The 14,953-nt window shown below is 36.5% G+C and overlaps 1 protein-coding gene across 1 annotated transcript; it reads right to left on the bottom strand.

Moving 5' to 3' along the window:
* Nucleotides 1-3,231: 3,231 nt before the first annotated feature.
* LOC145129296 (uncharacterized) lies at nucleotides 3,232-8,247 on the bottom strand. Its single transcript, XM_079064001.1, has 11 exons — nucleotides 8,029-8,247; nucleotides 7,790-7,921; nucleotides 7,542-7,679; nucleotides 7,388-7,438; nucleotides 7,213-7,302; nucleotides 6,964-7,110; nucleotides 6,713-6,823; nucleotides 6,407-6,508; nucleotides 5,511-5,840; nucleotides 4,391-5,294; nucleotides 3,232-3,902 (listed from the first exon to the last, which is right to left on the bottom strand). The coding sequence occupies exons 1-10, from the start codon at nucleotides 8,119-8,121 to the stop codon at nucleotides 4,392-4,394; spliced, it is 2,097 nt and encodes a 698-aa protein (XP_078920127.1). The 5' UTR covers nucleotides 8,122-8,247; the 3' UTR covers nucleotides 3,232-3,902; nucleotide 4,391.
* Between the last annotated feature and the right edge of the window lie 6,706 nt (nucleotides 8,248-14,953).

The following is a 14,953-nucleotide window of genomic DNA, read 5'->3' as shown; positions in this document are numbered from 1 at the left end:
TTGGTATTTAGTATGTTGTTATGATTTACTGGTCTGTTAGACCTGTATTCTGGTATATAGGATGTTGTTATGCGGTAGTGATCTGTAGATATGTATGTTTACCTATACTTGCTGGTTAACATCTAGTGGAGTACCTTAGGGACTGTCTGTGGTCATGTAGGATAGCCTGAGAACTCTTGATCTAGGCTTTCTTACCTGTTCCTTGTTTAGTTGTGGCTCTAGAGTAGGATCATCTGTTTGGGTGGCTATCTCACTTCTGGTTACTTATAGTTACGCATTTCATGGAGGTTAGCTGGTAGCGGGACTGCATGTCGTGAGAGGACTAGTAGGCGGTAGTGACATGTATGATTGATGTTTGCCTATATTATATGTCTATTTGATCCTTGATTGTTTATATGTTGACATACAGTAGTGGTGGGTTGAGGCGGTCCTGCTTTGTGCTGTAGGCCAAGATAACAAGTGTGGGTCGGCTGTAAGCCGAAGGCACAGAGGCTCGGGAGGAGCGGTTGGGTTGAGGCTGTAAGACAACAAACCCTAGTATTCCGGCCCGGATAGACTGAAGGCCTGCGAGGCGGTCCAGTCAGGCTGAAGGCCCGAAGAGCGGCCAGTATGCATTCGTGTATGTTTATCGTATTGGGTATTTTGGGGGAAACTCACTAAGCTTTGTGCTTACCCAGTTGTTTATTGTTTCAGACATCATCGGTCATCATGGGAAGGCGAAGGCGTGATTGTACACATTCATCAACAATAATGAAGATTCCACCCTTTAATATTACTCTGATTTTTATAAATGTATTTGGAATAAATGGTTTTCTCCATAACGGATTTATAATTGGGAAGATTTACTTAAATAAAATGAAAATTTTTGGTTGTGAAAATGGGATGTTACAATTAATTTATTTGAGTTCTTGGTATTTCGACAGGCAAGGGAACACGAACCATATTTGCTTCTCTCTCTCTCTCTCTCTCTCTCTCTCTCTCTCTCTCTCTCTCTCTCTCTCTCTCTCTCTCTCTCTCCCCTTAGTAACCACAATTCATAATTCTCCACATTTTTTTAATCTTCTATTTTTTTTTCAAATCCACATTGTTATTAATATTGTTTTGTATTCAATATTTTGATTTAGTCAATTATTATAGAATTAATGAATTTTAATTATAAGTAAAAATATTATATTTCGGGGCCCATTTTTTAGCATAGGGCCCCTAAAATCGACGGATCGACCCTGACTAAAAGTAATTCAATATTGAGAGGAAACCTGTATTTACAAAGAAAGATAAATAATACTATAAATACTAACATTATCTAAGATTAACCTAGCTATATTGTTAAACATAAGACCTAATAGAAAAAGAGTCAAACAACTTATTATGCTAAGAGCTTGTACTCCAACTAGACTTCCTCCACACTTGAATTTATTGGATGCAACCTGCATGAAATTGTGTCAACAATATTTTTAATGGACTTTGACTCATGCCTGCAAATTAAATATATAAGGGTCATTAGCACGTACTTTAACAAATAGCCTTATCATAAACTACTACTGTTAGACAATGTTGCTTTGTGAGTTCTTAGCAAATGTTTATATCCAGTAGTAGTGAATGTAGTTAAAGCCTTAGTTTATTAATTAAGGTCATCAACATCATCAAGAATAAATAAAATATTTGTATGACAACCTACTTATTATCATCACTTTGTATTACCAATTGTGTTTTCAAAATGGCTAATAGAACAACTTCAAATCATAGTTGTTGATTCCCTTCTAAAATATAGATATTGTTATTAGATTATTGCATAGTACACGTATAACTACATGCATAAATGTCCATGACTAGTTGTTCTCTAAAACCATGTATTTTATCATCAATAACTTGGCTTTATCCTTTAAAATCTTAGAAGGTATACGTATAAATGTCTTGTAGTAGAGCACACATATCTTAAGTATAAAAGTGAACAAACAAAGAAGAAAATTACCCGTTGGCAATGTGTTGGGGTTCCCATCCAGAAATGTTACTTGCATACACAAGTGCTCTTCTCCAAGAATCAATCTTGGTCTTGTTCTCCAGCTCATGCTTGGCCAAGTCTTCTTGGACTTTCCATATTTGTTCTCGTGGTGCAGAGAGCCATCCCCAAGGATCATCTAGAAATGCTTGTCTCCAAGATTTAATTTTCTTCTTGTTCTCTAACTCGTGGTTGGCAAATGCTTCTCCATATTTTCGTTTTTGTTTTCGTACTTCAGAGGGATTAACATCATAAAATATGGGTATAACAATTTGGCCTTTCATTTGCCTGCATTTCATAATACATGCAAGTGATGGAATACCCTCTGCAAAAAGAGTTAAAATTAACATGAGTCCCTATGGTTTGATTTCGTCGCACCGGATGTCCCTCAGCCTAACCCCCATTTATTTCCACTGCTAAAGAGAGTCATGTGGCCCTCACATGATCAATCATTTCCTTTGTGGTCTCATGCATAAGTAAAAGGCCTAGAGGGCTAGAGAGTTTCTTTTCCTTTTCCTCTTTCCTCAACTGCTTCATGAAGCTATTTTGAAGATGGTGATATGTGCATGTGGTACCCAAGCAGTAATATTGGCATCTTGAATCTCAATTCAGGTAGGAGATTCTGGTTTTGTTCTCAAAGTGGAATCAATTGTGGTTTTGTAGGATGGTTGAGTCCCCCAATGTGTCTAAGAGCTGTAGAAGTTATTCCCGGTTAGTTAGGTCCATGAATGAGCTCCGCCAAGTTGTGCAGATGCTAATTAAGAAGTACAAGTATTTGTTCTTTGGTTCATGGGTTTTGTTCCTTGTTGCCTATTTTTTAGCATCTAATGAAGGATTAGGTGTATTTGGGGTGATGTACGTTTTCGAAGGGAAAAGGGGGTTCTTTTGTTGTTGAAATTGTAACAATTGTCTTTAGTTTTATGAGATGTTTATCAAGTTTAACTTGTCTGTGAATGGCTTTTTTGGTACTTGTTGGATATCATAATGCAATGAAAAATGTTGACTTAATTATGACATTGTTTCTATTTACAATTGTTAAATTCATAAGTACAGTATGTTGTGTGATGTTTATACATGTATAGTAACATGATGAGTCCTTACAGTGATTTTATTGTGAACCAATACATCTTAATTTTGAACATTTTGTCAATAAAGTATCCATTACACAAGAAATTGACCATTTCCATAAACGAGTTAAAAACTTGTCAACATTGTCAGGTTTTGTGACCATATTGATAGCAGCATGAGCATACCAATTTAAACAAGGAAAACATAACAATGTAAGTTACAACAATCTTGTGTACATTATAGGTCTATCCCTTCCACCAAGCAGTTTGGAATTGAAAGTTTCACAGATGTTTATTAAAATATTTGTATGTGGTCTCCCTGATATTATTGAAAGTATAACAAAGCAAGCCATGTAATCAATTTCAATAGTTTTGACATGTAAGGTAAGAAATGGTTTATACCAGAGAAATGGATCTAAATCATGTTGCCATTAGAGGACTCTGAATCACGTTGGGCATGGCTCTGAATCATGTTGTCGTTAGGCATGAATAAAATATTGATAGAGGACTTTGAATCACTTTGGATAGGTGTTACAAAATTAACACCCGCAATACAAGAAACATGTTCAACAAATCATGAGCATTTAGAGATAACAAGGATACCATCCAACCAAAGCATAATCAAATACCACGTGGCACTCAAGTGCTTGGTAGATCCCACATAGTAGCGATCATTTTTACATCATGTGGAGAATACTAGATGGATGTTTTACCATATTTCCCCCATACGGCTGTGCCAAACAAGCTGATTATATTTACCCTCTACAAGTGTAGGCATCGAGACATGGAGGAGCTTCAGGTGTGGGGAAACTTCCAACAAAAAATCCACTTGATGCCTGTAAAAACAATCAAATAGAAAATAAAATTTACATGAACTAGACACAAAATAAAGGTCCCTATGGTTTGCTTTTTTCTTTGGGCACGGTCCAACAAGTTCGGAAATTGCAAATTTTCTTGTGGCTTTGTACTCATCCCAAACTAAAAAGACTATTATACCCTTTGATTTAAGTTTTACATTATTTTAATATCTATCATTAAAATGAGAAAAGGTCCCACTACATCCACCCACCCCAATGGTGGATCCACACTTCCCCAAGTTGAGTGTTTGGACCCCACTTGACTATGATACTTGCCCAAAATTTATATGTAATGTATTTGAACTTGTAATTTGGAACACACTATTTAACATGACTTCTAATAAAATATTAGATTCTCCCACCACAGGGAACATTTTTGCAGTTTTCGATAAAATAAAACTTGATGTTGACAATAAGGATTATGAAAGGAAAAAAAAAAGATAATAAAAGCTAAGAACGTTATAAACCTTATTCTGGGGAAACAACTACTTGGTAAATGAAAGCTTTCTTTAGTTCTTCCACAACCAGAGTCATTGTTGGGCGATCTCGACCACGACACTTCAAGCATTGATGAGCAATGGCTGAAAACGTACTCAAGGAAGCCGAGTTCATTTGATTTCTTAGATCGCAATCAATGATCACATCTAAGGTTCCCTTTTCGTAATGACTTTGGGGTAATTCTGCTGAAAAAGGCTCATCAAGATGCTTTGAAACACCCACCAGCTTTCCACACAAGACTTCAAACAACACCACCCCAAAAGAGTAAACATCGGATTTTTGTGTGAGAATGCCATGTTTATAGTACTCTGGATCAACATATCCCGGCGTGCCACAAACTTTGGAGATAAGAATTGTACACGGCACATTTGCAAGAGCTACTTTGGACAACCCAAAATCGGAAATCTTAGCTCTGAAATTTTCATCTAATAGGATGTTTGAGCTCTTCATATCACGATGTAAAATTCTATGTTGTGTTCCAATATCATTATGAAGATACTTTAACCCTTGGGCAACATCTAAGCAAATTCGAAGACGTTGGATCCAAGTTAGATCTTTCCTACGTAAATGTTGGTCAAGGCTCCCATTACTTTCATACTTGTAAACAAGAATTTTCTCATCACCCTCATCGCAAAATCCAACAAGAGAAACAAGGTTTTTATGTGTATAAGCTGAAAGCATTGCTATCTCCATCATGAATTCACGGTCTCCTTGCCCAAACCTAGGATCCAACTTCTTTACTGCGATAATTCCATGTTTATTTTGGGCTTTGTACACCAACCCAAATCCACCCTTCGCAATCACGTACTCTTTGCTGAAGTTGTTAGTTGCCATAACTAATGTTCTGAGAGGAATCTTCAAGTGCTCGAAGTCCTGAAGTCCAATGAGGTTGTTGTTAGGAAACTACCACTATACTATAATGTGAGATTTTTTTTTTTTTTTTTTTTAAATTTGTTAGATGTTTTATCGGTTACTCGGTTCTACTATTGCTCACAGGTGTTGAGCAATATCTTCCTGATTAATTTTATAATAATAACTTTAGACATATTAGTGGAGATGCATCAGTTAATGAGATAATAGGCGTGTTACCTTATAACCGTTTTGTTTTATTACTTCTTCCGGTGGAACAGTTATTGGCAACTGACATGTAGCTTGAAGTCTTTGTTCAGTGTTGTCCATGCTTGTGCCAGCTTGAATCAAAGGATGTGATTCGATTTGTTTTTTTTCTTCTGTCAGTGGAACAATTACTGGCAACTGATTTGTAGCTTGAAGTCTCTGTTCAACTTTGTCCATGTTTGCAACAACCTGAATAAAAGGTTGTGATTCAATTTGTTTTCTTTCTTCTATCAGTGGAATAACTACTGGCAATTGACATGTGGCTTGAAATCTCTGTTCAATGGTGTCTGTGTTTGCACCGACCTGAATAAAAGGTTGTGAATCAATTTTATTGCTTCAGTTTTATCAAGTCTCTGTGATACAAGAACAAAATGGTTTCAATGTTGCATTGTATATAATAAATTATAAGATATTTTATATAAGCCATAAAAACCAATATGAAAGTCCGTCGTAAACTTAAAAAAGTTATAGTCAATGTCATCATCCCAAAAAACTAAAATATTATAAGTTTCAAAATCCATAAAAATCATGTGTGTATGTATATGTATATGTATAAGTTTCAAAATTCATATATAATAAACTTACAGTTATAGTCAATGTCATCATCCCAAAAACTAATATTATAAGCTTTAAAAACCATAAAAACGTTATATGTATATGTATATCAGTATATGTATATGTATATGTATATGTATATGTATATATATATATATATATATATATATATATATATATTGAAACGGCAAATCTAACCTACTCCTAAACTACACCTTATATCCACCTATGTCCACGACGAGACTTGAACCCTCAACCTCAAGGAAGGAGGGCAACACCGGATGTATAAAGCAATAAAGAACAATATGCATTACCTTATAACCCTTTTGTTTTCCTTCTTCTGTCAGTGGAACAATTACCGGAGACAGACTTGTAGCTTGAAGTCTGTGTTCAACGTTGTTCATGCTTGCACCAACCTGAATAATAGGAACTTTGAATCGTTTGAATAATTCTCAGCTAAGAATATATTGCATGAAAATGATAGCGTTCACAAATTGGAACTAATGTTAGGCTAATGTACAATATTAATGCATTACCTAACTTGATAAGAACGAGAGAGTACATTGTTATTTAATTAAATTCGATGACAAAAAGGGTTTTCAACAATAGAAATTATGTACCTTAATGAGGCCAGGTGTCCCACTAATAACAAAATCTTCTAGCGCCTCTACTTTGTCCAGCTGTAAGATGTCGTATAGCATATCAACATCCTCAAACTCATCAAAATCCTCCTGCGGTAAAGACGATTTGTGGTAGGTTTAAATGCTGGTTGAAAATTCCTTCATTTTCAATATGACAAGGTGACAAAGCATCGAGAACCTCAAAGAAAGTACTATTGAGAAAAAGTGAGAGGAATTAAATAAAATATAACCTGATTTCGTTCCACATAGTCATCAGTGAAGTCCTTAACATCATTGACTAGCTCAGGACTCAATTCATCATTATCCAGCAGCCTCAATATCAACTCTAGTTTCAATATATGAGCCTTGTGCCTAGCAATTGATGACTCTAAATGTCTCTATGAAACAAAAAACGTATCCAATATAAGGTAATTTTACAGAAATGGTGTCTATTATGAGGTGAAATTTAAAGAAATTGAATCTAGTATTCATCATATTACCAGTCTCGGAGGCCATGTTTTTCCTTTCTTTAAAGATAGCCCCTCCATCTCAGCTTCAAATCCATCGATTTGAGATTCCAGCTCAGACACCTAACCAATTATAAGCAAGAATAAGTGCCAGCTTTCAGGCATTAAAGCAAAGAGAGGCCTTCAAATCCATAACATAGTTTCATACCGTATTGTTCAACCAATCTCTAGTCTCTGACTTGGCTTTCTCCTTATAATCCTACAAAATATAAAGTTTACAATGACAAAAGATGATTTCCATGTATGCTAATTAAGTTTCTGCATCATATGCAAAAAGACTAAAAAAAGATGGCAATAGCTACCCATTTAGGCTGCTGTCCCAGGCGTTCCTTAGAGAAAGCTTTTGTCTTTGTATCCTTTTCACAAATCCTGAATCGTTCCATTTCTCGCTCAATAAGCTTGCGAGCATCCATCAGAGCCTGCTCATAAGAGGCACTAACCTACGAGGAAGGAAGTAGACGAAATAAGGCAACTAGAGACTGGGTAACCAACGCGTTCATGGCGATTCAAGTGCAATAACAAAGAAATACAAAGGGGGATCTTAAATGACCTTCTTATCCTTGATCTCGCTGGACTGAATCCATGTCTTAATCTGGTCTCTGTACCTTTGAAGTTTCTTAATCTCCTTCTTCAAGTCGGCCTCAAACCTTTCCCTCTGATAGGCATTGTCAGTATCGTAAACCTAAAATACGAAAATCCAAACATAACATGAAACCTTCAGCATTCAGATTACACAAAAACCAGAAACGTCAGTAATTCAAAGAAGATTATAAAAACATTTACGCATACCTTGTTCCATATCCTGTCGAAAACATCGACACTTTCTTGAACTTTTTTTAGAACTCGATCGATCTCACTTTGAAGCTTTCTACTGGCTCCCATTAACAGTTATTAAATCTATAGTTGAAATTAGATTGTGAAATCTAAGCATCCAAAACCTTCGCCGGCCAACACATAAGTGTCTTGAAGTGGAGTTCTGATTCTGAGTGAAGAATATGAAAAGCGAAATACTCGCCTTGGAAAATAAAATAATATAACGGTGAAACCGGGAATATACGCGTCTTGTAATTGGAAAGTAAAATAATAATAGGTCTATTTGAACGTATTTTGCTGGGTCGGGTAGTCAATTTAGAGTTTTAGGAAAACGACCAAAAAAATAATACAGTTCTTAATTTGTATATATTATTATTAATTGTAAAATAAACTCCTTAATTTGTTGTTTTGTATACATTTCGTATTTATAACCGGCCATTTCATGTTATAATCTACCGACTACTCCAACTTAAGTTCTCAGTTTGTATATATATTTAATCTTTAATTTTTTTTTTTGTAAAATAAGTAATTATTGGTTTTATACATATTCAGTATTTATAATGAGTTTTCTTTAGATTTTGCTCACATGACATGTGACATCTTACGTAGGATAATTATTAGGCTATGCGGAGTGGAAGTGCCAAGCCAAGTCGCCATGCTCGCCAACTTCATCGAAACACCGCCCCCTAGCTCTCGCTAGGGGGCTCGTCATTGTTGAGTCGTCAAAGTCTTAGCGAGGTGAAAGAGAAAGCTTGCTTGGTTCTGATTGGATGCATGAATGTTCCAGCTTTACCTTTTCAGTATGCATGCGGAATAAAAAAAACATTTTTAATATACCAGCTTTACCTACAGTGCTAAAAGTGTTACCACTCCTTACCATATGTTAAATGTGGGTGTTAAAAGGAGAAAAATGATGTGACATTTAAAATGTTTATGTGGCAAGGTGCCAAGAATGTCACCACTCCTCTTAGCCTTAATGAGGTATGTTAGCCTTTAGTAAAGACAAAAACACATTTTACACAGCAGGTTTCAAACAGAGCAAGTTTTAGAAGAAAATGGTAACTGACACATTAAAGTATTTTCTGCATATCATTTAAAATAACGACAGCTACATAGTATAAAAACAGAAGTGAGAAAGGGAAACTGCTGCTACCTAGAAAACATGAAAAGGCTATGAAAACAAACTACCCACTAGCTTGACTAATTCAACAAAGCAATTACTGAAACATAAAGAAAATAACTAAAGGACAAAAGGAGGCCTGCACGTGACTGGTTGACCAAGTTGATGTTGTTCTCTTTTAACATTCCCTCTCAAGATCAACTTCTACCATACCCATCTTGTCACCAAATTCAACCAGTTTTGCACTTGATAAACTCTTTGTAAGCAGGTCTGCTACCTGATCAACAGTGTTCACATATTTAAGGTCAATTTCCCCTTTTAAGACCTTTTCTCTGATAAAATGATAATGAACTTCAATGTGCTTGGTACGTGCATGAAAAGTAGGATTCTGAGCAAGCTTGATTGATGACATATTATCACAAAGCAGCAGAATACTATAGTTAACTTCTTGGTTTAGATCCTTTAAAAGTTGCACAAGCCACACACATTCCTGAGATGCTACTGCAGCAGCTCTATATTCGGCTTCAGTTGTGGAAAGAGAGACTGTGGGTTGACGCTTGCTACACCTAGATACTATACTTGATCCAAGCATGAAGATATAACCTGTGGTTGATCTTCGAGTGTTCAAATCACCAGCATAATCAGCATCACAAAATCCCATTAGCTTACATTCAGATTCCCTCTTAAACCGGATTCCATAATTGAGAGTAGTCTTAATATACCTTAACACCCTTCTGGCAGCCCCAAGGTGGGGGTTTCTTGGACTCTGCATGTAACGACTTAACACACTAACTACAAATGCAATGTCTGGTCTTGTTAAAGTGAGATATATAAGACTACCCACCAACTTTCTATACATTGTTGCATCATCTAACTCCTTACCCATGTTAGCACACAACTTAGCATTGTTATCCATGGGTGTTACAGCTCCCTTGCAATCAACCATTTTGAACCTCTTTAATAGATCATTACAGTACTTATGTTGGTGCAGAATTAAACCATCATTATCATAGCTGATTTCTAACCCCAGAAAGTGTTTCAATTTCCCTAGGTCCTTCATGAAGAACTGAGTACACAAGTTATGTTTCAGCTGAGCTATCATGTCATCCAAATCACCTGTAATTATTAAGTCATCGACATATACAAGCACCATCACTACCTTGCTTCCAACTTTCTTCACAAACAGGCTAGCATCTGCAAATGTACTTGTGTATCCATTGTGTTCAAGAAATTCACCAATTTTTCCAAACCACGCCCTAGGAGACTGTTTAAGCCCGTACAACGCCTTCTTGAGTTTACATACATAATCAGGATGTTGTTTGCTTTTGAATCCAAGAGGTTGTTCCATGTGAATGACATGATCCAAGTTTCCATATAGGAATGCATTACTTACATCCATTTGCCAAAGTTTCCATCCCTTGCTAGCTGCCAAAGCCAACAAAACCCTTATTGTAGTTAACTTCGCCACTGGGCTAAAAGTGTCCTCGTAGTCCAGCCCATATTGCTGTGAGAAGCCACGAGCTACCAAACAGGCCTTAAATCTTTCGATTGACCCATCTGCATTACGTTTCACTTTATACACCCATTTACACGAGATGGGTTTCACTTCAGTAGCTTTTGGAACTAGTTCCCACGTCTGGTTCCTCATTAAGGCAGTTACTTCTTCTTCCATTGCTATAACCCATTCTCGTTTAGTGGCAGCTTGATCATAAGTTTCTGGTTCAAACACATCTTCTTTTACTAAAGAAGCATTGGCATATCTGGGATTATGTTTTCTAAGTCTTGTAGACTTTCTGACACTTGTGGCTTCATGGTTCTCACTATCATTGCTGATTTCATTGTTATCATTTTCTTGGATATCTTCATTATCAATAATGACTTCATCATTATTCAGGTGTACTCCTACTCTAGAGGATTGTACTTCATCTCTTCATTATTCAGGTGTACTCCTACTCTAGAGGATTGTACCACCATGATGAAGTTTCATCAAATACCACATTCCTTGATACATAGCATCTACCAGAGGTAGGATCACAACACTTCCAGCCCTTCCTTTCCTGGTCATAACCCACAAAGATACACCGAACAACCTTCTTATCCATCTTGTTGCGTAGATGGTTGGGTATGAACACATAACACACACACACACACCCAAAGACACGAAGATGACTAACATTAGGCTTCAACCTCTTAAGCTTTTCAAAAAGGAGACAAATAACCAAGACTTTATTGAGGAATTCGGTTAATCACATAAGTTGCTGTCTTCATAGCTTCTGCCCAGAACTGACCTGGTACATTTTTGTCATGAATCATGCTTCTACAGATCTCGCCCAGGTGTCTATTATTTCTTTCGGATACTCCATTCTATTGTGGAGTGTTTGGACATGTAAGTTGACGCTTGATCTTGTGCACCTTAAGAAAGTCATTGAATTCAGAGGTCAGATATTCCCCACCATTATCTGATCTTAAACAACCAATATTATACTCAGTCTCTCTTTCAACTTCATTCTTGAATTCTTGAAACTTGGAGAACACTTCAGGCTTCTCCTTCATGAAATACACCCACACGTATCTTGTATAATTGTCTGTAAAGGTCACCATGTATTGCAAACCTTTGATAGATGGTTTCTTAACAGGTCCAAATACATCAGAATGTGCAAGTTCTAGAGGCAACTTAGACTTGTACTTTGAGTGTTCGAATGGTTGTTGATGAGCCTTTCCAAATTGGCACCCGACACACACTAAACCCTTTTTGACTTCAAGTTGAGGGAGACCTTTCACCATCTGCTTTTTGATCATCAAATCAAGCTTGTCATAGCTAACATGACTCAACCGCATGTGCCAAAGATCCACATTTTCATTCCTTTTTGTCTTATCTACATAAGCTGTTTCGGTAGACATCACATAAATTGAGTCTGATCTTCGTCCTTTTAGAATTGGCTTTGATGGAGTCACAAATTCTTTGTAAATCTTCACATCATCAGGGCCAAACAATACATAGTGGCCAGCAGAAGCAAGTTGAGAGACTGAAAGGAGATTCTTTTTCATACCTGGTACATGGTACACACCTTCAAGTTTTAGTTCCCTGTTATTGTCTTCTGGGCAAAACACAACATTGCCAATGTGAGCAATCGACAACTTGGAATTATCATCTATCACTACTACTTTACTGCCTTCATAATTTCTGGATTCTTGCAACTTTTCATGCTCTCCAGTCATGTGATTAGAGCATCCAGAATCTACTATCCATTCTTCAAATTTGTTGTCACGACTCTCTACTGTTGCGTTAAATGCCACCTCTTCTTGGTCTTGAGCATAAAAAGCTTCTGCATCCCATGTTTCTTCTACTTGAGAAGTTGCAGCATTTCCTTCCTCAATGTTTTCTGAACGACAATCGCGTGCCATGTGACCCCTACGCCCGCAATTATTACACATGAAAGGAAATCTTTTGTGGGGACGGTTACTCTTTGTCTTATCTTCAGACGATTCTCCTTTATCAAACTTACGACTCGTCTTTCTATGTTCATAGTGTTTACTCTTGTCTGAATTCTTTTTAGACTGTGATTTATACTTCCCTTTTCTTTTCTCTGCGTAAAGTGCTTCATCATCAGTCCTAACTGTGGCACCTCCCATCTGCTTCACTAAGGCTTCCTGTCCCGCCAAGAGATTCTCAAACTCAACTAGTGAGGGTTGAGTTGCCCAACCTTGAATTGCTGTTACGAAGCTTCTAAACTCTGGTTTGAGACCATGTATAATGATCCTTTTCATCCTCGTCTCACTGATTTGAGACTGAGGATCAAGCTCCGTAATTTCTCTACAAGTAGACTTCACCTTGTGGAAAAACTGAGGAATTGTCATGTCTCGTTGAGACACAGACAAGAGTTCATTCTCGAGTAACTGTAGCTTTGTATCGTTCTTCTTAGAGAATAAGGCTAACAACGTATCCCATGCCTCTTTTGGTGTCGACATATCCCTGATATGCTCGAGTATATCTTCTTCAACGGTTGTCTTTAAGACGAACATTGTCTTGCCTGCCTTGATCTTCCACTTTCGTAGGTTTCCATCGTTATCTTCTGCCTCAGGTTGTTTTGTTTCGGTCCCTTTCACAACTTCCCACAGATCCTGTCCTTGCATATAAGACATGATGCAAGTTGACCATGTGTTATAGTTCTGATTGTTAAGCTTCTTTACTCCACCAACAACTTGTAAATCAGCCATTGACAACGAGGCTCTGATACCACTTTGTTAGCCTTTAGTAAAGACAAAAACACCTTTTTACACAGCAGGTTTCAAGCAGAGCAAGTTTTAGAAGAAAATGGTAACTGACACATTAAAGTGTTTTCTGCATATCATTTAAAATAACGACAGCTACATAGCATAAAAACAGAAATGAGAAAGGGAAACTGTTGCTACCTAGAAATCAGGAAAAGGCTATGAAAACAAACTACCCACTAGCTTGACTAATTCAACAAAGCAATTACTGAAACATAAAGAAAATAACTTAAGGACAAAAGGAGGCCTGCACGTGACTGTTGACCAAGTTGATGTTGTTCTCTTTTAACAAGGTATTCCCACATCCACTCCATTCATCATGTGATATTGATAATTATTTTTGTCTTTTGCTAAAATAAATATTGTTGTTCATCATTATTTATTGCTCATTGAAATCTGTTGTGTTCATTGAGTTCCTGTTTAATCGATTTATTCTACTCATGTTGTTGATTCATTGGTAAATTTAATTGATAAAAAAGAAAATTGCATCACGCTACTGTTCATTGCAAGTTTTCACTAATTTTTCATCCTCTTCTTCGTATATTTTTTTTGGGTCTGCATTCCTTAATGTTTCCATTCACGGCTTGTGCTTCAAAGTTTGCATATCAGAATCGATTGAAATCCACTAAACTTCAAGGATTATACTCGATTGATTTAACCGATTTTTAGGATTTTTTTGTCATCAGCGTGTTCTTCATTCAAACCCACTGCTAGAATCGATTCTTCATCTTGTTCTTATGATTCATTAAATCTATAGTAATAGTCCTGAAAATTATTGTCTGCAGTTGAATCCGTTTAATTGTTCATTTAGGTTGAAGTTCATTTCTAAAAAAAATAAATTGTCGACTATTATGCCCTGAACACAATTTTTTGATCTGAGAAATTTTCAGGTAATGGTGTTCTTGGCTATTTGTCGATGATTATGACGCTTTCCTTGAATGATTGATTCAGGTGAAGTAAGATCGAACTTGTGGTTTCGATATTAGTTGGATCAGCTGCTCTGATTTTGTGATGCTTCGCTCCCGTTTCATCTACTGATCATTGATTTCGATTTGAAGGTAGATTTAAATGTGATTTAAATTTCTATACATAGATGATGAATGATCGAGATGCTGATTTGTATGGTTTCGAATGGATTGGGATTAGTTAAAGACGATGAATCGAAATGGGGTGAAGATGACCGATGATGAATGGTGTTGACACTCCGATGAACAGTCATGTGGGTGAGGGACCATTCTTGTAACTATAGGATATCTTAATAAAAGACAAAAATATGAATAAAAAAAGATGAGGGTATAAAGGTAATTTTACTGTACTTAATGGGCTCTGCAGTTAGAGTTAACGGATTAGGGACCAAGTTTATAATATCCAAATAACACAAGGACCAAGTTTGTCCATTTTACTGAAGTTGGACTATAGATGCCTATTATGCCATACCACATGGACCATTTTTGTAATTTTCTCTAACAATAGTATATGACTTCCTAAATAAATAATTGTAGTTACTAA

The sequence above is a fragment of the Lactuca virosa genome, chromosome 8 (genome assembly GCF_052849685.1).
Source record: "Lactuca virosa cultivar CGN04683 chromosome 8, Lactuca_virosa_CGN04683_v6, whole genome shotgun sequence".
Lineage (NCBI taxonomy): Eukaryota > Viridiplantae > Streptophyta > Magnoliopsida > Asterales > Asteraceae > Lactuca > Lactuca virosa.
The sequence above is the reverse complement of the archived record's forward strand: the minus strand, read 5'-3'. Positions and strand labels throughout refer to the sequence as shown.